General features: G+C 37.7%; 1 protein-coding gene across 2 annotated transcripts in view; it reads left to right on the top strand.

Annotated features, from left to right (window-relative positions):
* Positions 1 to 24,625, top strand: part of ECHDC1 (ethylmalonyl-CoA decarboxylase 1) — a 38,921-nt gene that overhangs the window by 7,991 nt on the left and 6,305 nt on the right. For both annotated transcript variants that reach the window (XM_048936335.1, XM_048936336.1), the window contains 4 exons: positions 1,543 to 1,764; positions 6,181 to 6,323; positions 9,625 to 9,677; positions 11,580 to 11,660. In XM_048936335.1, the coding sequence (XP_048792292.1) occupies positions 1,545 to 1,764; positions 6,181 to 6,323; positions 9,625 to 9,677; positions 11,580 to 11,660 (497 nt within the window). In that variant the 5' untranslated portion in view covers positions 1,543 to 1,544. The remainder of the gene's footprint in view (positions 1 to 1,542; positions 1,765 to 6,180; positions 6,324 to 9,624; positions 9,678 to 11,579; positions 11,661 to 24,625) is intronic.

Genomic DNA, 24,625 nt, shown 5'->3' with positions numbered 1-24,625 from the left:
TGTACTGATAGACAGTTGGCTGAATATGAGCCAGCAGTGTGCTCAGGTGGCCAAGAAGGCCAATGGCATCCTGGCTTGTATCAGGAATGGTGTGGTGTGCAGGAATAGGGTGGATTGCAGGAAGCAATCCTGCCCCTATAATCAGTATTGGTGAGCCTCACCTTGAGTAGTGTGTTCAGTTTTGAGCATCTCAGTACAGAAAGGACATTGAGGTGCTGGAGCAGGTCCAGAGAAGGGCAACAAGGCTTGTGAAGGGCTTGGCGAATGTGCCTTGTGAGGAGCGACTGAAGGAACTGGGGCTGTTTAGTCTGGGGAAAAGGACTCTGAGGGAGACCTTATTGCTCTCTTCCAGTACCTGAAAGGTGCTTACAATGAGAACAGAGTTGGTCTCTTCTCACTGGTGACAGGACAAGGGGACCAGGGGTGGTTTAGGTTGGATATCAGGAATAACTTTACAGAAAGGGTTGTTAAGCACTGGAATAGGCTTCCCAGGGAGGTGGTTGAGTTACCATGCCTGAGTGTGTTAACCATTTGGATGTGGTGCAGGGACATGATTTTAGGCTATTAGAGTTAAGGTAGTTGCTGGTTAGCTTGCTGTTTGGCTTGATGATCTATAAGGTCTTTTCCAACCCGAGCTATTCTGTGATTCTATGTGGTTTTTTACTAGAGTGGAGATAATGGAGGAATACGCCATGGGTGTGCTGGTACATACAAACAGACTACCAACGTTACGTAGCTGTGTAGGAAGCAAGGGCTATGCTCAGTTCATAATGCTTTTGTATAGTTGCTCCTCTGGGGTACTCCTTTGATTCTGGTGCTCAGTGTTGAAATGAGATCAGTTCAAAGAGGAACAAGCTACTGGAACGACTGTGGAAAAACTCAAAGCTACCCAGGGCCTCAGCAGTATCACAGGTTGGTGGAACATGACAAATGCATTAATGGAATTAGGCTACATGGAGCTGAATTCAAGGAAAAGTTTTCAGTTTTTAATTTTTGTGTTCCGCAAGTAATTAACCTGAGAAAATATTGCTGTAATAGTTGCTTGTAGCCAAACTGGAGACACACCTCCTGAAAACTAGAGGATTTGGTAGGATTTCTCCTCCAATGCAGATGTGTTTCTTTCATTTTGTTTTAGTTAGTTGGTTTGCTTTGTCAAGGGAAGGTGCTGAAACATTGCTGTAGAGTAAGCTGGTCTAATGGAATACACAAGTATTTTACTACATTTCTTGAGCCTCTTCCATGTTCTGCGTTGAAACATATTTTGGATAATTCTTACAAAAAAAGATTTTAAAAGATGCTACTTTCTGTCTTAACTGCTGAAATCACTGCATAACATTCAACTGTTAACTCTGTGAGAGAAGATTCCAGATAAGAATTTTGTGAGTACTGTCTTTCAATAAATTTTTGTAGATCTCTGTGATGGCATCACTTTGATACTAGGTTTTGCTGTGCTTCTTCTCCTTCTGTAGAGGACTGAATTAGATCTCAAAGGAAGATGATGATGATGATGATGATTATTATTATTTTACTGTTTCTTTCCAGAAATGGCAGTTTTCCTATGGAAAAACGTATTTCATACTACAAAGGGGAGGATGCTACAGCAGAGAAGGGCATCTCTGTATAATGGTGCTCATGGCTATGACGAAGAATTGATAAAGAAGAAACTTCAGCAGTTTGCTGGTGGATCCATCAACCTTTCCAAAGAGCACAGTGGCATTGGAATACTTACCTTGAACAACTCCCGGCTAATGAATGCCTTCACAGGTATTAATCAGTTGATGAGGATGCTGGTGGTTGCTTTCTTTTCCCCTTCCCTTTGCATAAACAAGGTGAAAAGCTGTATCTTATCATTTCTTAGGTAAAAGAAGAAATGTTTGATTTTTTTTTTAACCAGAGGTATAGTAAACATACATGGTTCTGTGTGGTAGCTTTGCCCTGTACATCATAAATACAAGAAGTTCTCAATGACACAAGAAATATCTGATAGAACCTTTTTTTCAATGGAGGTGATTCTGCTGCTGTGCTCTCTCTTATTTCTCATTTCATTTTGCCTCTACTGCTTTAGAAACATAAGGTATTTTTACAGAGAAGGGAAGATATGATGTAGATGTATTTGTAGATGATGTAGAAAAGACAATATTGTATTATTGTTTTTTACCTAAAATTTTATCTTTCTCTTAGGCTTCTGCAGTCTGTGGTAATTCACCTAGATATCTCTGCAGTTACTCTTTTGTTTCTTCTTAAAAGCTCTTCTATAAAATCATTGTCTAACTTGAGAAAATGCAGCTAAAAGAACTAGCATGGAGATTGTCCCTCTGAATAACTCCCTGTCAGCATGCATGTTATTATGCAATCACAATTACGCTCTTTTTCTACAGGTTTTTTTTCTTATTTTTGACTTAAAATAGATCTGTGCAAAGTACAGCTGTGGGCTGTGTGTTCGTAGCTTACTTGTTGTGGTAGTTGAAACGGGAATGAGAAATAAGCGGCAATAGAAAGAGAAAAGACAGAAAAATTGCAGTCTGCTGTGGAGATCAGGTGTGATATAAGCCATGTTGCTTAGACTAAACTTAATTTAAAACTGTGTTCTTTGTTTTCTGCTTGCTTGACATGAGAGTCTCAGAAGTGATATGTAGAAGTGTTAAGCAGTCACAATTGCTATTTAGGCCACTGGTAGCTATGTTTTGACTATACTGAGTGCTATATAATGTTAATGTTCTGAAATCACATCACATACCTCAAATCACAGTCAAAATTAGCTCATATTTTGTGTCTCAGTTAGTGTTCTGTAGTGTAATCACTCTTCATGTGATTGCTATGAAAATAAATTATTAGTATACACCAATAGCTTCTTGTTAGCCACTAGAACATAAGCTATAAAAACCCAGGGGAAATAAATAGCTGTGTTTTTGTAGTGAACCCAGATTAGAAAATGAGCCTGGGACCAGGCAGTTATCATAGTATGTAGAACCTTGTAGAGAGCAGTATTTCATCTTGCTACGTGATAGCAACAGAAATTTGCTCTGGGAGATGTTACTCTGTCAGTTTAGGAGATTATTGCTTTTTTTGACTGTGCATCTTTGCCAGAAATTTTTGCTGTGACAGCTGAGAGTGCAGAAGCAAAGTCATGCTGGCCCCTTGGACACTGCAAATGATGATATGGCCTACTAATGTACACTGCTCTTCATTTCATTTTAATTTTATTGTAAGCTGTAGATAATGAGGAACTAGTAAGCAACTTATCATTTTCAGTTTGCTGTATATTGATTAATACCCTTCAGGAGAAGTATGAAAAGGAATAGGATGAGCAAACCTTAAATTGCTACAACAAGACCTAGCTGTCTTCATTTGCCAGAGCCTGTAAAACGCAGTACCTAAATGAAGTACTGTTGATGCTGTATCTCAGAGCTTCTTGAAAATGGCAGATGTGAATTCACGATACATGTATGCTTCCTTTAGAAAGATGCAAAATATAATTAAACTGTTGAGAGAAATCCTGTTTGCCCAGGCATTTATTTTACACAGCAGCTTTTTATCTCAAAAGAGAACTATGTTTATTCTAAGCTCAAGCAACACATTGAGCTGAAAATAGAACAAAATTATTGGCAAATTGCTAATGGACAGTGTGGAGGTTGTTATGCCTTTTTTCTCTTCTTAATTGGAATCTGATAGCTACCTGTTTGAAATGGTTTCTTTGGAAACAAGTGTTAATAATGTCAGTTCAAGCCTAGTGGAACCAATTTCAGCAGCCCAACTTCTTTCTAAACTGAAGTTGAACTTCATTTAAGATAGAAAGAAGGTAGTCTGCGTGAACTAGATAATAATGGTGATGAAGTCAATTATAGAAAATAAATTCAAAGTATTTATTGTTGGATTATAATTAAAATGCAAACAAGTGATTTATTCCAAGTAGATTTAGTGCCGTATGGAGAATGAACTTACTGGTATCACATAATGAAGGACTAAGACTGGCAGGATGAGTATTTTCTTTGGTATTGTGTCCTCACGCATTGAATCAAATAAACTTGGTAGTGTCTGTTGGTGAAGTAATAGAATTAATGGTGGTTGTCAGTGTACACAGCAATGGAAGAGGTGATCTCCCTGGAAGGGAAGCAGTTGCTGACCTTCTTCTCTAGTCTCCCCTGCTATTGCACGCAACAGCCTGATACAGTTCTTTTTTGTATATTCAGTTTTTCAGTGTTAACTGATTAAAAACTAGATGTTTAACTCACAATACTCTGTGGAAAGACTCAGTAGCTTGCTGCTCTGATTATTTAGAGCACCACAAATGATTGTGCTGTATCTTGACTTTGGCAAAGATTTGATGTCAGTCAAAATAACTTTATTATAAGAAGGCTTGAGTTACATGCAAAAAAATAAATCCAGGGGAATGATACACATTTATTTAAAGAATATTTAATGTCCACTTAATTCTTGACTTCCTTAGGAACATTTTCAAAAAGTAGGAAGACTAAGGTGGATGTCCCTTACAGGGTATTCTTGACCTGGTGCTAACATGCTTCCTTTATAAGGAGTTGTAAGGAAAACAAGCAGGAAGAAAGAATCTTCCACATCAGGATGGATGCTATCAGGCCATTTTAAGACAAGAAAAGATTTAACTTAAGATTTAAGATTTAGATTTAACATTAGGAAGAAGTTTTCTAATATGAGAGTGGTGAGGCTCTGGAACAGGTTGCCCAGAGAAGCTGTAGTGACCCATCCTTGGAGGTGTTCAAGGCCAGGCTGGATGGGGTCCTGGGCAGCCTGGTCTGATGGGTGGCAGCCCTGCTTTAGCAAGCTTTGGAAGGGGCTTTAAGGTCCCTTCCAACCTAAATGATTCTATGCTTCTGTGATTCTAAGATGCTGCTGTCTGGGACTAGCTCTAGAAACGTGAGTATAGAAATCTGTGTCAGGAAGATTGGGAAAGTTGTCCTCACTAGTTGGTCAGTCAGCAACGATTGAACAGCTTTTAATCATATGTTTATGTGAAGTAGATTAAAAACAGAGATCCGTAACTGGAATGGAAAGCTTTTCTTGCTGGAGAATGAATTATTTTGGATGTCAAATATTAATTCACACTTCAATGTTATGCGGAAGAAGGTGAAAAGAATCACAGACATGGAATGTTGCAGTAATTGATCAAATTATGTATACAGTTGATGAAGACTATAGGTGTGGTCAAAAGGCTTTGGAAGTAGACCCTGCCAATGCAAGTTCAGGGGATTGCTTTGGATAGTGCATAAAAACTAAGTGTTTTCACTGAACAAACTATACTCTAACCTCAGCAGCTTGTGATGACACCTCTGAATTGTTCTTCAAGCTTCTCAATTCTGCACTTTAAATGTGATCTTCAACAAGCTCTCGCATAGCACTGATAATCTTCCACCTTTCAGCCTTTTTCTCAGTTTATTTAGAGCAGAAATTAATTAATCCAAAGAAATCTGTTTCATAACACAGGAGATTAGCATAGTTACAACAGTCCGTAGTACGAGAAAGTTCTCAAGCTAACGAATGAGAGTATTATGCTTAAGCTAGAAGTAAAGAGCTGGTATTATTCAATCCCTACATTTGAAGCTTAGGGTGTAATTTCCAGAGAGCTTTTCTAGACAGTTACCATAGAAGGAATAAAAGAAGTTTCAGAAATATCTTTTAAAACTATTCTTTTAAAAGACAAATGTAATTTGCTTCTAGTTTCAAATCTTATTTTTATTATTTTTTGAATGGATGCTTGTCATTGACCTTCAACATATTTTGCTCTTGAGCCTTTTTTTAAAATATATTTTTTAAAATCTTTTCAGCTGAATATGTAGAGTGAAATATGCAGTGGTGCTAAAATGAAGAGCTGATCCGAATAGACACAAATAAGTTCAGATGTCCTGAATTCATGCAATTACAAACAAAAATAAATCAAGTACAATTTGTGTTTACTTCTTTGCACTTCTTTGTTTAGCTTTGAGTGTAATGCAAATTGCAGAATACTCTTTAGAATTCCAAGTGCATCGCTGAGTAAAAATAGTCAGTGTTTGCATGAGGGGAGACAGGAATTTAAGATGATGCTTTCCTTTGTGTTTTTAAGCCTTTCTTGTATTAACTTGATGTAGATATTGAAAAATGTAATGTAAAACGTGCTGGTCATAATTATTTTGTTTTAAAAGTGTTGCTTTTCCCCTCTTGTAACAGGCACTATGATGCTAGAACTCCAGGAGAGAGTAACTGAACTGGAAAACTGGAAGGATGGCAAAGGCCTTATCATCTGTGGTGCAGGGAACACTTTTTGTTCAGGATCTGATTTGAATGCTGTCAAAGCAATATCCAATTCCCAGGCAAGTAGTGGTAGAAAGACTTTGGAGAAAAATGAGCTTTCTAGTTGTCTGAGGTCTCTTTCAAATGGAGGTGTTACACTGTGGTTATGCTGCGACTGTACATGCAAGTCACAGGAATGAGCTTTTCATGGTTGAAAAAATGCTGGCAGCCCTTTTAATCCACAATTTAAGTATTATGGTAATAGATCCATAGCCCTGAATTTCTGTATTAACATCTTTTTAGCCTTTTCTTTAAAAAAAAAAAAAAAAGTCTTTTCAGTTTCTCAGAACATTAGATGGATTAGATTGTAAACTGACTCATAAAAAAAGTGTCCTTCAGTAGCTTCATCTTTGAAAGCAAGGAGAAATAATCATTTCTCATATATTCTCAGGCCAGAAATAAATTTGAGTAGCATGGCTGCTATTGCAAGAACATTTCAATTTTGTCAGCAGAGTGTCTGGACCCGGATAAAAAGAGAGATGCAGTTCTTGTCCAGTTGAGCAATAGCGTTGATTGTGACCAGTTAGAGCAGTTGTGAGTAAGTTGGGCGTTGAAAAGGTAAGGGTTGGATGGCGGGTTTTCACTTATGCCTCCTTATGTTGACAGCTTTCACATGTGCTGTTGTTTGGTTTTTTTTTTTTTTTATGGGTTAATATATGGCTGTTGGCAAGGCTTGACTTCATTGGCAGCAAGGGAAGTGGGCCTTTCTGTAATACTCTCACATCCTGATTTGAAATTGTGGTAACGGATAGGCTGGTGCTTTTCTATGCCCAGTTACAGGATTTGACCACACAAATTAGTCCTTATTGAATGGTTTAGTAAAAAAAAATAAACTATTTTTTATTTTTTACTTAGTATTTTTCTTTAGTAATTGCTTCTGTTGATGAAATTAGGCATCTTAAAAAACCCTGTCTGAAGTATTTCTGGCCTGGTAACACAAGTAGGATGGTCCAGCTTTCAAAAGGTACAGTAGGTTTTGTTTCATCTGTGGAATACCCTGAGAGGTGTACTTTTTCTGATATGGGGGGCACTCTACCTTATAAATACATTTTTTGAGGAATTTTCATTTTCTGTGTTTATTAGCACTGCTCATTTTTAAAATAGAAATGTATTGGTGATTTTTTATTATTATTATTGATCTTTTTTAGTCTGAGTTTTTCATTTTTTTATAGCATTGTAGAAAGAGAAAGGGAGTGAAAACCAAGCATGGGCTTTCTTTTATCCACATCTGCAGTCTACGCTTTCTTTCAGACTTCTATGTTTAGTAATTCTCCATGATTCTGCTTCCATCCTCTCTTTGATGTTTAATATTCTGTCTATATGTTTATGTAAGTTAGTTTGAGCCACTGCAATGGGAGATAAGGCTCCTAATCTTTATATGAGACCTAGCAGAGATACTGGGCATGAGGAAATATGTTGGTATTAGTTATAACTGTGTTGAAAACTTTCTCTCAGAATGTAGATCTCACACTAGGACTTAAATAAAAGTGCAAGTCATCAGAAATAATCTGAGAACAGTTAAACCTGATTGCTTTATGTTTCTTTTGGAGAGTTCAAATTATTTATTTTGAAGTGAAAGTTCCTTCACAATAGCACACTCCTAAACCATCTATTGGGATTTAAGTCTTTATTAAATAAAACTTTAATAGAATAGGGAATAGCATTTGCTGCTCTTTAGTCTTGCTGAACTCTGCTTTCTAACTTGCTGCAAATCAGAGTTTTGTTTTCTTTCAGGTTAAAAGAAGATTAAGTTTTCTATCCACAAGTGTCTCTAAGGTGTTTTGTTTTGTTTTCTGTTTTGTGAGGCTGCTTTAGCCCGTAACTTTTAGCAATGACAGGTGATGCTCTTGAGTGAGGGCAATCCCAGACGTGTATACAGACTGAGAAGGGAATTTTGAGAGCAGCCCTGCCAAGAAGGGCTTAGGGATCCTGGTAGATGAAAAACTTAATGTGTGCTTGCAGCCCAGAAGACCAGCAGTATTCTGAGCAGCAAAAGTGGGGCAGCCAGCAGGGCGAGGAAGGGGATTGTTCCTCTCTTCTCTGCCCTTGTGAAGCCCCATCTGGAGTACTGCGTCCAGGCCTGAGGCCCCCAGCACAAGAAAGATGTGGAGCTTTTGGAGAGGGTGCATAGAGAGGCTGTGAGGATGACCGGAGTGTTGGAGTATCTCCAAGGCAGACAGAAGGAGCTGGGCTCGTTCAGTCTGGAGAAGAGGAGGCCGTGGGGAGACCTCATTGTGGCCTTCCAGTATTTAAAAGGAGATTATAAACAGGAGGGAAATGAACTTTAATGTAGGTATTTAGCAATAGGGCAAGGGGGAATGGTTTTAAACTAAAGGAAGAGAGACTTAGATTAGATATCAGGGGGAAGTTTTTCACAGTAACCTTATTTTATTTTATTCAGGAAGACTTTCAAATTATGTTGTCTGAGACTCAAGCTAGCCGATTTTGGTTTTTTTTTTCAGGGTGTTTTCTGTTTAGATATTTTTCCATATGATACACAGTAATCGGTCTACTAGTTGATTACAGGAAGACCTTTATTTTTCTCAGCTCAGTCATAACTACATTCATCAAGCTGGCCTGTTCTGGCATTAATCTTTCTTTATATACATCTCAAATTTTGGCATTAACTGAAGTGGCCATCTTGAATGCAAGAACTCAACTGTGATGAATTGAAAGTGCCTTTTTCTGCAGAGCTTCTTTTCCAGCCGCATCCTTGTGGTTATAGTATGGGAACTGTTCAAGTACATTTGAGAACTGATACCATGGATAATTGTGTGAGTTTTGAACTTCCTGATGAGAAATGTTAAGGCAGCTATCATGGAAGATTTATTATCTTTAATTTGGTGTGGACATATTGCTACTGATCTTAATGGACACAGAAGGTGGCTGCAGTGAGTAACAAAAGCCACTGTTTTTAAACCAAAATACTGAATTGAAGCAGGATCAAGTTCAGAGCCATCCATGGTCCTATACAGACCTTTAGATCTCTTTGGATGTTTGCCTGGGAGAAGTGAGAAGAGGAAAGGCTGTAAAATTTCACATCGCAGAAACTTGCAATTGTTTTAATAGTGTCTTAATTCTAAATGAAATTCTAAAAAGTGATTGAGAGTTTTGTTTGTTTTTAACTCAATCCATATATAGTTTTTCTATATGTTTTTAAATAGGTTTTCTATTGGTGCTTATTGAGTTTGGGCTGGAATTTGAGCAAGATTAACCAAATTCAAACCTTTTAGAGTGAATATAATGAATACTCATATCTACTCTTTTTAATTGTGACACGTTAGAATTACTTATCATTTTTAAATTTTCTATTCTTTGTAGGATGGGATGAATATGTGCATGTTTATGCAAAATACCTTAACCAGACTCATGAGGTAATATATTTTCTTTACCCTTCTTTTAAAGTAATTATAATGATTGAAATTTGTTTTGGCTAACTCTTTAATGAGATGTTGAAGCATGTGATTTTGAATCCCAGAGCTTGTATTTGTGTATACTTATTCAGGTAAGTATTTGTGGATTGAAATTAAACTTTGACAATTTGCATTGTTAGCCTTTCCAGAGATTGGAACAGAAAAAATTAAAAAATAACCTGTAAGTTTGTATATGGAGGGACTGGGAGGTAATTAGAGTTAAGGAACTCAAGATCTTGGAAGTATCTTACTCGCTAGAAATCAGTTGTTCTTAAGAAACAAGCAGGGCTAGCTTATACAGCCTACGCAGGTAACATTTATCTAATGTATTTATTTAATCTTCCCACTTCATAAGGAGAACATATTCAGTTCTACCATCTGGTTCTTCTGTTGTTTTTTGTTTCTTTTTCTTTCCTTTAGATTAGGCTTCTTTTAAGAAATCACATTTTTATTGCATGCACGTGTGGTAGGTTTTTGTTGTTTGTTTTTTTTTTTTGTCTGTTCAGGGCCCTGGAAAGATAATTATTTTTTCTTTTCAAGTAATATATATGAGAAAATGTTATAAGCTAACTTTATTTTGTAAAACTGCCCTGGAGACTGGTGACTTATTAATACTAATACTGTATTGTAAGGAATCCTCAGGATCAGAATTAGCATCCATTTGTATAAGCTGGCCTAAGTATAATAAAGATTGATGTGGCAAAGCGAAGAAAATGTATGAAGATTAAGACTTCACCTCAAGGGTTTTAACTTAGGGTATCTTACACTGTATTCCATTTGTGGTTCAGGTGGAGCACTAAATTGCTGTCTGGCCAAATCTATCTTACAGGGGATCAATTTCCATCAGAGAGAGCTGAGGCAAACTGTGGTCCTGAAGGAAGTGCCTCAAACGGATGACTGTGGATGTAGGATACTTGGACCATATCGTCTGGTTCCCTATAGACTATAGGAATAATGAGATTTCTTTCTCCTAGTGGGCTCCCCTGTGTGATTTATCGTGTAAAGTGTATTGCAATAAGTGGACTTGGTCTGTAAGAAATTGTTGGTGGTTCTATTAAGGTAGAAATAAAACCAAATACATGATTGTGGTTGGGAGGCTGACTTCTGAATGCATTTTTAACACTGAACAATGAATTAAATGTTTCTTCATAGTAAAAATGAAACAGCTTTACCAGTGTGAAAAGTCTAGGACTAGTTATCTTTATTTTCTAGGTTACTTAGCTTATCCTAAGTCAGTCACTGTTTATTAGTATTAATTTCACAATTAGAGAATAGGAAGGATTTATCCCTATGTACTGTTCCTTCCTTCTGTCCTTTAAATTACCTTGAATGTGATTAAATACAGCATCATCAAAGGTAGCAGATTGTTGCTATCCTCAAAGGACGGTTTTGTCCTCTAAGAAGTTTTGTTGGTTGAGATGCTGCTGTTTGAAGAACCTGCTGAGGTTGTTACACTGAATCTCATTATTTTTAGATAACCCAGCTGTGCAGTCCTTATCTATTGCTCTATGTACTATATCAACTTAGCGTTTAGTCTTGTGTCACTGTTCTTCTTGCAGATAATCTTTTCAGGTATAATCTGTGGCATATATTTTTCCATAACATAATACATGATCTGCTTTGCTGTGATTCTGTTAGCTACTTCTGTCTTGCTGCTTCAACACGAGAGCCTGAGTTAGTTGTGGAATAATTGTTTCTGTGCAAGTGGAGTTGGTATTGTGCCGATTATCTGCAAAAGATGTAGTTATTTGAATAAGATGGAGCAGTATGTTTTTCTGAGCTTCTACTATAGAGATAGTTTGTCTGAATCCTTATTTCTAGAACTTCACGTGTGAATTTTGCTCACAAAACTCTCTTGCTTAGGTTGCCATTGATCAGCATTGCACTAGTCCAAGGAAAAGCTCTTGGAGGAGGAGCAGAACTTACCACAGCATGTGATTTCAGGTAAGATTAACAGTTTGAGTAGTCACCACGTTGCTTTGACAACTTAATGACTGTACCTATGAAATGTAGGAAGCATTAGGCATTGCTTTTTCTTGGAGTCATGTCCGTGGATTCCAAGGTATTAGGAATTAGGCCTGTTTGCTTGGTCAGTAAACTTCAGGAAGCTCCATCTTTTCCTGTGATAGTATGAAGGAAAGATGTTTTACTGCTGAGTTATATAGCTAGAATCAGTGTGTAAAACAAGAGCAGTGAGGAACTTTAAGAACTATCACTGAACTATCACTGAACTATCACTCTTGTTACAGTCTGTATTGCAGCATTATAAATACTTGGTAAAAGGTGTCTTGTTTGACAGCTGTAGTATTGGCTGGAATGCACCTCAGAGTCCTTTGCAAGTCCACTGACAGAAAGTGGATCGTGCTATCCCTAAAGAGGAGTTTAAGGAATATAAGCATAATGAAATGGAATCTTTTGGCTTTCTGAAATATATACTCTACTCTTACTCCAGCTATGTTGTTTGACATACTCTATCATTATAATCATTGTCAAGTAGCTCTTATTTGCATAAGTGAGCAGCTGCAGTTCCTTTAATGCGCTGCCATAATTTTCGCAATAACTACAGTTGTTGATCAATTTTCCACTGCTTTCTAACACACTCATCCAGTGCAACTAAATAATAGCAATTCAGAAGCAGCAAATGGGGCTTAATTAATAGCAGAAACAAGCTAGAGAAAAATACCGTGTGCTGTTATTGCTCCTGAATTATATGATTTCAGTACTTGGCAACAGAATCGCAGTTCTTTTGAGAACTATGAGCAGATATTACTGGAACAGAAATTCTGTCTTGAATCAGGAGATGCCAAAAGAGGAACCTGAGAATGAATCAGAGAGGTTTGGTTTTTATCTTGAATAAACTGGTCAGAGAGAATGAGTGAGTTGTGGCTGCTTTTGATTCTCAGTTTTCGACTGAGAATATTTTTCACTGTTAAGCTACCAAAATGTTTGGTCCTGGCCTGGAAAACTTTGTTTATCTATACCAGTCTGTTCTGCATTATTTATGTTGATGTTGTTGAAGTGATTCACTTGAATGAAAATGGCTTATATTCCTTCTTAGAAATGTGTTCTGGTAACGTGTTACAATCTGTACTGAAGTAGAAATGTGGACAAATTCAATTTTAAAATAGCTGATGTGGTTTAAGATATTATTGGTGTTAATAGACTGTTCTTCCAGTGGCAGTTCTTGTGGTTGTCTCTTTATTCTATTTTCCACCAGCTCATTTAAAATTGGATTAGGTAGGTCTTGCATAAACTTTGGCAATTTATTGCTGACACAAGAGCAGTGATGGGAGGAGAAAGTATCTTAGGTTATTCCACCTTCTATCTGGAAGAGGATGTTTTCTCAAGGCATCTTCAGTCTTAGCTTACTTATGGAGTGTTGCAGTGTGACTCTTCATAAGAAGCAAGATCCTTTTAAGATCATAAACACACAATTTGTTTTTTAAATTGTTCTCTAGCCAAGCATGAGGTCAATAAAATCCTTTCAGGCTTTTTTTTCTGATATGAAAATTAGGAAGATGAAGCTTCTGTCATTGTAATTATCTCACTTGTCTATTCCTGTAAATCTGAGCAATGTAAAACCATGCATGTTTCAAACTTGTTTGGGTAGCAAAGCTTTTTAGTAGTTTCAAGAAATCTAGACTTTCTTCCAGCGTGCCACTGCTGAACATTTTCTCTTCTGAATCTGTGAAGGCACCTGGGGGATTCTGCTGCCTACCGTCGGTGTATGTTGCAGTTCTGCTCAGCACTGCAGCCATTTCAGTGAAGTACTCAAATGCTTGTGATGCTGAAGCTTTCACCTGATTCAGTGATGCAATTTTACAAAAAAAGTTAAATGAATTCTATGTGTGGAAACCTGAAATATGTCATATATTTGCACAGTGCATGAAGTTAAGGAGCATGGAGTTTGCAGATTGGCTAAGGAATTTGAGGAAGACTTGCTTACAGTGGGTTTCTGGGCAATTAATTAATGATTAGGTATGGGGCAGAAAGTTTGATAATGAATCTGTCTGTACAATTAGCAGAACATGGTAATCTCTGAGCATATTAATATCGATAGGCTAGCAGCCAATAGCCAGGAAAGCTAATTTTGTGTTCTGAACTGTCCTATTTCACACTGTTGTCTTTGAGAAATCTCACTGCTGTAATCTCACTGCAACAATCTGTGTAGGTCTTCTTGTTACTTGTGCAGCTCTGTAAAAATCCATCTGTACCCCTCTTGGTGAATGGACTTCACTGTACCTCAGCGTGTTTGAAAAATACACTTCCCTGGCACCACCCTTTAACCAGGATAGAGACATTGCAGTTCCATGTGAGTCCAGTGTAAAAGGGAGTATCTCCAGGCAGAGAGCAAGAGTAAAAAGATGAAAAGCCGCCCACGTCTTGTATCACTAATGTCAAAATGGTTCATCGATAGAAGCCGAAGTATAATTGCCCTTTCTAGAAAATAAGTTAATCAACTGTAATTTCTTGAGGAGGAACTGATTTGGCACAGTTGAATCACAAGGGCCCAATTTCACTGTTCTTGTTTGTGCTTAGCCATATTTTTACCTCATAAAAAGCACCAGTGATTTAAAGAGGCATTTGTTTTCTGAGCAGTCTCTTGCTGTCTTTAGCAATGGCAGAATCGAGCTTTTAACAAGGGAAGGAGCTAATACTGGTGGTAATGCATTGATACCATATTGGCCTTGCTGCATTTTAATCAGGTGTTTTCTGTATTTTTGTGAAACATGTAAGCATGCTCCTTAGTATTTTAAGGTGATAGGTGTGTTCCATTAGACACATAAGAAATGCACTGAAATGCACTATTATTGGATAGCTTTCCTTGTGTTCTTGTAATGATTAGTTCATGTACTTTTACAAGCATGAATTAAATGTAATTTACTCAAAATGATAGGAGCAGAAGAATACAGACGCATTATAAATGTAGGCCCACTATGACTGACTTCTCAGTTGTAGGCACTCATCCTTTTATTAGTTTACAGCTCATTTGTTGCTCCTTTAAAACAACAACAAAAAAACCCCATCAAAACAAAAAAAGAGTGCCTCAGTACTGAAGAGAGCATGGTATGAATGGTACAGTGTTACAGGAGGCAATTCACACATTCATGAGTTCTTGCAGAATCCAGGCTGACTTTACCACACGTGACTCCAGAAATAACATAGCTGCACATTGTCAGGGACAGAATCGGGAGCTAAATCTAAGAATGTGTTCTCACAGCTTGAGGTGCTTACTGGATGCCACCGATCACTTGTTTAGCTATATTTAAGTTCCCTCTCACATTCATATGTGTGAGTGTGTGACAATATCCAAGCATAAAATGCCCTTCAAATCAGTTGGCAATTTAAAAATTTCATTGCAGTCATGCACCACTTCACGTTTTTAGAACCTTGAGAGGTTTCTTATTACGATTTTCTGATGAATTTTCAAAGCAATGGATTATAGAAGCAAACTGTGTGAAACATTTAAGAATGCGGTTCTTATTTTCGACCTTGAATGTTTGGCATCTCATTAAGTAACCACAGTACTACTAAAAAGGGACACAAAAATCTGTACGTCTATGGATTTGTATTTTCTTTATTACCATTTTTAATTGGATTTTGATATAAGTAACAACAACATAATGTGAATTTGAGTTGAAGTTTTCTTTCTGAAGTCATCTTTTTGTAGAGATTTACTTCATTCAATTTTTTTTTTTCTTTAGGAGGCCAAACCATCTTATTGTGATTGAATGAGATTTTTGTTTTCAGCATCTATTTACACTACCTTTAACACTAGGCAACCTCATGTCCTTTTTGTGTACGGCTAATGCCATGCAGGAATAGTAGAGATAGCCCAGACAGTGAAAAACAAGATAAAATAGATTTTAGGGAATGCAGAGTTGGATACATGCTAACTCCTGCTGAGACACCAGGCTGTCATTTCGCTGTGGAGAAGCATTCTAGGTTCAAGAAGAATTAGTTCAGGAAAGGTAGAAATGCAAGGAAATCATCTATTACAACTGCATCTGTGAAGTGATTCATCCCCAGTGTAGATAAAACAGCCTCCAGGTATTTGACACTCCACTGCTGATTTTCACTGCCAAAATAATCTTCCTTTCCTTATTTTTTTTCTTTATATCAGATACCTCCACAAGTTGATTAATGTAAAGTCTGGGAGACACTTAGGTATTCAAGTCTACTGACTATGAGGTGGAGTTATACTGAACTATGATTTCAAAAAAAGGGCAAACTGACTGAACAATTCATCTTGATGTAGGAGGAGTAGAGTGTCCCTGCTGCTCTCCTCTGCTCACTGCTTACTCATGTGCCAGGTACCACTGAAAATGCCTGTATGAGTCAATTATCAAACCTAAAGTAATGGAAAGGCTAGATACTTTTTGTTTCTGGAGTGAGTGATTTGCAGAAAGCTGGAAATGACTAGAACCAGTGTAAAGGTGGAACTGGGCATCTAGGAGAGGATGACAATCAGGAGAGGATGGCAATCTTTTGGCTTTAGGGAACTCTCAGGTTTTTGCCTCAGTTTTGCCCTGGTACTTCCTGACTTATCTAAAATCGTGTAATTGTGTAATAAAGAATGCAGACTCTTCGGACCTGTAAACATGGGTAGATTCAGCTTCTTCCTTTCTGGATTCTATGGTTTGTAAAAAATGAGTTGCTACTGCTGTAACTCATCAGTTACAGTAAGGAATAAATAAAATTTTAAATTCCTACATTAAATTCCTATTTTCCTTAAATTGTCGTGTGTTTAAGAACCTATGGTTGAACGTACCACCAGTTAGTGATCTGAATCTGTCTTCACTTCCTCATCAATGTAACTGATCTGTCATATTAAAAAGTTAAAAGTTGGAGAAGCCAGGTTACTGTTGAATGTCAATGTTATCATTGTCTTTCTACTTAAGCTTTTTTGACATGTCCTTGTGACACCACTCCCCCAGTTCTAAAAAAAAATATAAAAAAAGAGATGAGCTCTGAATTCATATTATATCTGGAAAACTTGAAACAGCCACTGTGATCACTTTAAAAAAAATAAATAAATAAAAAAGCTTCAGTTCATTAGTGTAGTATCCTGACAAAGCGGCAACATGTTACGATTTAATCACCAGTGACATAAAATGATCTTGTTGCTGTAGTCAGAAATTGCTGGGTAGGATGTGCAAATTCAGCATCACTCAGAGCTGAATTTCAGTGTGCCTTGTTCTCTTCAATCTTGCAAAGGTTTATTAGTGTGATGTCATGACAGTTTTTAGATCCCTCAGTGCTGAGTGTTGCAGAAGTGTGGTGTTATCAGGCATATCCTCAGGTATCAGAGCAGTTCAGACCTTGCAACTCCTAGGGTCAATATTGAGAAACTTTGTTACTTTCCAATCAACTGAGTTTAGTAGACCAAAATGAATTTTGCCTGTTTGACATTTCAGATGCCAATCTGAATTTTTTAAAAACTCCCTCTCCCCTTTTACATACCAGGAACAAAAGCTTTTGAGTTTCGTCCAGGAGTATTTTGTTTGGCTTTCTTTGGTCTTGATAAACATATATGACAGAAATAATGATTTGGGAAACAGAGGTTATTAATATAGGTTATTAATATGCTGCAAAAAAAAAAAAAAGTTACTTATGAATGCCTGTTTTTCATTTAAAAAAAAATCTTGTAGAATATTACTGTGGATCTTTTCTAATGGAAATATTTTGTTCAGTCTGAAAAGCATATCTGCTGTTGAAAGCCTTTATTTGAATGAAATCCAAACAACTCTAGTTCCTTTTTCAGAAGAAAAGACAGGTAATATTTTAGGTTTCTAGCATGAATAATTTTTATGTGAGCCTTATTTGGCTTTCACTCGCTTGTGTTTTTAGGTTTTGGCAGCCTATAAAGAGTAGCTGAAACCTGCTTCATGGGCAAGACCAAAGTCCTATGTGAAGATGGAAACTACTCAAAATAATTGTGTGATAATGGAGGTTGCAGTGTAACTGTGGCTGAGACCCATTGAACTGACACCAGGGTAACGGAAATAAATCATAGCTGGGAATTAGGAGAGGAAGAGAGTAGGAGGGGCATCAGTACTTAAGGGAGGGACAATGTGGTGGAACCCATGGTACGTACTACACAGCTTTATCACAGCTGTAGGGAGGGAAAAGGGATCCAGGCACCACATTACAAATAACGGGCCTTCAGTCCCACATTGTTGTTCTGGTGATTTGTGGTAGGTTATCAGAGTTCATACCTCACACTTCAGTGACGTTACAGTCCCTGGAATAGCTATCTGTTTTGTTTTCTCTCTTCCATATACTTTTATAACATGCTGTGTGCACGCTTTCATAAACCTTTTCAAGGTCTCCTGCTGCTTTCTTGGTCTTCCAGGTTACCTTGAGTGCTCAGGCATGAGAGCGAGGATGAGGGACCAGTTCCACATCTTGTATAACTTTTCCTTCACATTGCACCTTGTAACAGGGCCACATGATATCTGCATGTAGCATGTCGTGGTGGGCAGCATGACCTGCTGTGCCAGAGCTGAGCAGCCTGGCCAGCCCTCTGCTTTTACCCCAGCACTTCTGGGGTGTGTGAACCACATCTGAACCTGGGAAATGGATTGATTCCTTTGAAGTTAGGCCAAATAATTTTCCTTCCTGTCAGCTTTCTGAAAAATGACAGGAGAAAAAAAGAAAAAAAATCCCTCTTTTTTGCTTCCTTTAATACTGCATTTGGAGTTTTAATCAGTCATGCTTTTTGGGTGCCTATTTCTTGCCCTGTGAACTGTCATCTAATTCAATTTTTCATTCCTGTTACAGAAAAAAAAAGACTCTGTAATTTCCAATATTGAACTTCATTTATACCTTTTAGAATAAATATAATTTTAATAGCAAGCTCTTCTGTATGAAACCACAGGCAAGAAAATGCCAGCCTGAGGTAAAAAATAGAAAACAAAAATAGATCTAAAACCCTTAATTCTCAGCTACTGGCTGAACCTTCATCCTTAATTGACTTTTGGGAGATTCTGTTTCAGAAGGTGATTAGAAGAGCCATCACCATGGATTGCAGCAAGTATTAGAATAAACATCACCTGTAGAAGACTTTTGGGTGGCCCTGTCTACCTTTTCTCGATGAGGCTGATTCCTTGGGGGGTATTTGCAACAACTTCTCTCCTTGCTTTTTATTTATTTATTTTTTTTCCATAATCTCTTTCTAATCAACAGTCTTTTTGGCTCTGTTTTACCCTCTTACCTCTGATCAGGGAACTGTTTGAGAAATAAAACTTTTTCCATGCTCCAGTCATTCTTATGCAGTCATGTTCTGGACTGGTTTTGGTCTGCTTTAAATCCTGTTATTCAGTAGACCTAGTAACAGTATTGCTTTTGTGCTTCTTCCTCCTGAAACTAGTAATCTCTTTGAGTTGGCCCTGTACTTTTTGGAGGCTCACCTTCCATTGAGTGCCTCAAAGTTTGGGCCATAGATGACAGAATTACCCATACCATTTTAGTTGACTCTGAGTTGATGTGAGAAAGCATGATAGGATTGTGGTTGAAAACAGTTAAGTTTCCCCATAAATGTGCTTCTCATTGTTAAGGTCTATCAGCTCTGGGAAGTGGACTCAGGTTCCATACCCAACTCAGAAGTCTTAGCTCTTCCACAAGATAACACATCTGTAACGAGGAGTCTATTTCTGGGTCCAGGTTTTGAGCTTAATTCTTAGAATTCTGAAAAATGCATTGGAAAAATCTGACTGGAGGGCAGCAGCAAAGTTAAAGGCAATGCATGCTGGCAAAATGTGAGATATTTTCTCTTAGGCTACTTTATGTGAATATTGAGCAAGGGGAGGCGGATGCACTAAGCGTGTTACAAAATAATTCTGTAACTATAAATAACATTCTGTATAATCTGTAAGGCAGTTTGAAAAGAGCTGTAAGAAAAGTGAGCTCCCTTGCTGGTGAGATTTGTTATGCTGTCCTTAAGCCTACTTCTTTGACACTGAGTTTTAGAAAGTACGTAGAACTCTCTGTGCTTGGGAGAATCTTTTTTATTTTGGTTCTTGAATATAATTTTAATGTATTTAAATCTCAAGTAAAGAAGAAGTGTTTGTGATTTCTTTTTTTTTTTAAATCCCTGCAAGGATTTGAGAGAGCTGACTGGATCTACATCTTTCCATTGCGTTCCTGTAGTGAATAGTACAGATTAATGTTTATGAGCAGGAGAGATGATTAATATGCACAATGTCTTCTGACCCCGGTGAAATTGGGGATTGCAGAGCAATATTGAGCCATTATACATGCATAAGAACGTGGTTTCTCCAAACTCCTAAACTGTCTTCTCTTTACACCCTCTACTGGTTACCATTTAGGTATCTGTCATGAGTATATTTATGACAAAAGGATTTTCAGGAAGAGCAAAGATTTGAGAGTCAGTCTGCATGGACTGTCGTGGTCAATTCCTTTGTTTTATCAGTTTTAGAGTATTTTCGTTTTAGAAATCTCTCTTCATGTTATCACTGCTCTGAAGCAGCTATTGCTGTGATGCTTAATTGTTTTATTTGTGTTGGGCAGAAACATGAGAGGCTCTCCATGAGACAGAAGATATGAGAGAGGAGTAGAGGGAATTAATACTAGTAAGTTGTGCTGGAAAGCACTAAGCAATTATGGCTGATCGATACTTACTGCACTGTTAGTTTGAAAAATCTGCTAAACATAATTAGCAAGGAGTCATTCATTAAGTTTATAATCGGGGCTTTTTGATCTCTTTAAAGCCTGTGAGATTGAAGGGACAGGTGAAATTATGACTAACTATTCTCAGGATGAATCAATTGTTAGTCTTTTCAGGAAACTGAGATGTTTTCTTGATGACAGTGTGTGTAGTAACATAGCTGAATTTCAGAAAAATCTTTAGATGTTTTATGTAGATAATCCCTTGATGGAGTAACCTGGATAATTATTTGGTGGTGTAGTGGTAAAGAGACCTTGCACTATAGGGCTTACTTTTTGGAGGAGACAGTCTTATTTTAACAGCATCTGTCAGGAAAGCTGAAACAAGGACAGGAAACTGTTCTTCATCAGCTTTGCTGACTGCCTAAATTACTTTGGTGTTATACTGCATATTTCTTCTGCAGAATATTCTTCCTGCAATACCTGCCTACTTCAGCATGCATTGCAAAAATAACTAGTTAATTTGACTGTTGTTTTAGTAGGACTTCCATAGAACTGTGGAATAGTTCAGGTTGGAAAAGGCCTCAAGTCCAGCGTTGCTATAATAACTATGGAAAGCTTGTGTGTTAGAATATGGAACAAACCTAAAACTTGGTTTGTTTGTTAGTTTGTTTTCCATTAAAAATGAAACTGATAAAAGTATTCCTAGCCTTTCTAATAAGATTTATAGTCCTGAGAACATTTTGAGAGACTAAATACTATTCAGGACAAGTTGTCACTAATAGAACATGATATTATTATTTAATTGCAGTGTATTAAATTTCCAAGTAAGGTCTCCATTGGTATGAACTGAGCCTTGCCTTTATCAGTTATATCAGGCTTTGTGTGCCTTTGTGAAGATGAATATGAACCACTGCCTTGACAAGTCTTATTTTCACAATTATACTCAGAAATTGCTTTTGTTGTTAAAAGATTCTGGAGGAGGTAGGCACGAGTTTTATGGCAAGATGCCACAGAACGTTCGTATACAAGGCCTTAAGAATTTGACTTTGTAGTATCTTAATGCCAAGAACGTGCCACAGTTTCTTGCATGCATTAACATCTGAACGTGTGGGCAGGGTTCAGATACATTGACTGGGGAGATGTGTGGTATCTGAAGTATTGTTCTGACTGAGATTTGATGTGCAGATATCAGAAGTTGATTGAGCATGAGATCAGCAGGGCCATTCCCCTGCTAAAGAAAAATGAGAGAAGTCAGTTAATATCCAAACTGCAGTTATGTGCTGCTATGTGAACCATTCAAAGTAGCATGCAGTGGCAGCAGTGCTTGACTGCTTTTTTGATGGCCTTGCCCAAGCTTCAGGCTGACTGCCCTGATTGTAGGTTTGCTTGGCCCTTTTGTGGCTATAGGAAGAGCTTTAATCTGTTTGTTGGCTGAAGGCCCTCTTACACATTTGCATCTCCTCAGGCACAGATGGACTCTGGTTTTCATGTTCCAACATGGGCAGTATGGGAGAATTCCAACTACTCAGATCCGATAGTTTGTACTGCACTTTAGAGACCTGTGGCAGTTCTTTTTCCTCCTGTGAAAGAAACATATGGCTTCTTTCTTTTAAGGAAATACTCTTGCATTCAACTGCCCGTGTTTTACCTCATCTAAAGTTTTGTTTTTCAGCCATCTACTTTAAAGCTATTTTCTTTGCAAAGGCAAAGATGTAGTATGCTGTCTGGAAGATAATACTTGATCTATGCAGTGTGAGAGACCAAGCTGAAGTAAAAGACTTTTGGTCCTAAATCAGGGCTTTTGTTACACAGATAAAGGAGCTGGTAGTTTATTTATTATTCTGATGCTGTAAGTTCAATAGATGCAATTCTCCCTTACTTTATTTTAACTTACTGCTCTAAAAAACCTTAGTTGGCTAAAAATGCCCAATCTTTTGCACATCTTTGGCAGATTTTGTGCATTAAGAGCAGTGCTTCTTTTTTTTCTTTTTTTTTTGTGGGTTTTGCAAGCATCAAGAGGAGAAGGGAAGTCAGAGTATGGATATTACCTGTGTAACTCTGTCTGCTGCCTGAGTCACAGACACTGGCTGCAAGGACCCACCATCAATACTGGGATCTTCTGTGCCACTTGGGATTATGGAAAAGTGTAAGGAAGGTGGAGTGAGACTGAGGCACAGTGTGCAGGTGAGATGATGGGGTGGGGATTGTATTTTGGGGAAGTTGAAGTACAGTAAGGGAAGAAGTGGCCAATGGACCCAGGACTTTCAAGCTCACTTATAGTTTAATGTGGATTTAAGAGCTAATGCAACTTCTGTTGGTCCTATTAGTACTTACCAAGCAAAGATAGAAAATCCTGAGCTAGTTACTTGTGACCTTTTATCACTTGCAAGCAAGGTCCTCGAATTTTAATGCCCACGTAGTGAAACAGTTTCTGTTTGCGTAATTAATGCCATCCACAGGCAATGTAATGTCTGACCTCTAACAAATTCTAGAACTTAAACTTTCCAGCTGCATTTATTTTAAAAAGCTGCTGTGGCTACCTGTCAGCGTTGCTCAGTTGTTGCTTAATTTAACAAGAGTTAATTAAGCTGATGGCATATTGATAAATGTGTTAGAAAAACATATACATTGGCAAAATTTTACTGAATTGTGTATTAACTTTGTGCTTCTATTGTCTGTTGGTTAAAATAAATGTTCAGCCCTTGGTTACCTTCTTTCTGTTACCATCGTCCTGTTGGACGATTTTTTTTTTTTTTCTTTAATATGTTTCTGTGCTTAAAATACTTGTATATGTGGTTTGGATTGTTGTCTGAAAGCTTTTGATGTCAGTACTGCATTCTTGCTGGTTTCACAGAGTACTGAGCATCTTAAGACCTTTGACTGTTTTTAGAGTTATCATTTTGTAAAAAAGAAAAATAATAATAATTTTTAAAAATCACCTTACAGATTTACCAAAATGTATAGATTTATTTCATAGAGTTACCAAAATGTATGGAAAAAGTTAGCTAGCACATTTGGTCAGAGAACCATATGACCCAAAGGCCTGTTATTTGTGTTGACTGGAGATTTGAGAGGAAGTGGTAGGAGGCCAAAGTATGTGTGGGAGAGATGAAAGTGAGCTCCTGCAGTTCTGGCTGCCTTCTCCAGGACAACTTGAGCTGAGAACCAGGTGCTGCAGCCCTGTGTGACGCTGGCTGCTTCTCTCCTTGATGTGTCAGTGTCAGGCCAGATCATAGGAGAAGACTGGAAGTAAGGATCTGTGTCCTTATATGACACTGAGAATCAAGCAGGGTTGAGAATGAAATCCAGGTTGCTGACAGCATGTTTAATGTTTTAGGCATCCTTTTTTCCATCATGGCATTCAGAAGCATAGTGGCAGAAACTTTTAAAATGCATAATGTGATATTTGTCATTAGTGCCTTTGCTTTGTCAGAATGCTGAATTGAATTCAAATCCCAGAATTTCAGTAGATGTGGAAGTGAGGGCCAGCACAGACTGTAAAACAGTTTGTATTCTACCTAAGAAGCTGATTATACCTATTGGAACAGTTCAGTAAAAGGAGTGCTATAAAAAGCAAATTTGAAAAACTTAGAGAATACATTTCAGTTTGCATTACATTTCCAGCCTTCATTGTGTATGCTCTATCTTCAAGTAGCTGGAAGGTGCATTAGTGCAGGAAGCATCACTCTTAGCTCAAAAGGAGCACTGTCTTTAAGGAAGCTCAAGGATGGGACTCATTTGGCTGCCTTGGTAATGGCAAACATGGTGTTTTTCTCACGTGCATTTTTGGTGATGTGATGTGATGTGACAGTCAGTTTGTGGCCACAACAAGATGCCCGTAAAGGAATCCTATCAAAGGTGTGGAGGGTTTGTAATATTTAGTGGATCTGAGAATACTTTAAGATGCAGAGCAGGAGTATTTGCTGCAGCTCATTTGCTTCAGACAAACCCAAAATTGGATGTGGCCCCTGGTAGCTGTGCTCTCTTCCTAGAGGTGTTGTAGTGTTTGTAACATGGGATTATAATGTTCTTAGAGAAGGTTTGTGCTGCTCTTTAGTGCTTCTAATGCCTTTTCTTCTGTGTTTTAAGATACAAGGATTTCACTGTTCTGAAGGATGTTTCTCTGCTTCTGAAGTCCTTCAGTTACATGGTATATAAATTGTGTTTGATAAATGTTTTTTTCAGCATTGTCATGCAACAGATTTTCATTTTTTTGGGGACAGAAGAGGCATGTGTCCAGGAGCCTCATTGTATGACCTTCCCTTGGGATGTAGGAG

This window comes from Lagopus muta, chromosome 2 (assembly GCF_023343835.1).
Source record: "Lagopus muta isolate bLagMut1 chromosome 2, bLagMut1 primary, whole genome shotgun sequence".
Taxonomy (NCBI): Eukaryota; Metazoa; Chordata; class Aves; order Galliformes; family Phasianidae; genus Lagopus; species Lagopus muta.
This window is presented reverse-complemented; position numbering and strand designations above follow the sequence as displayed.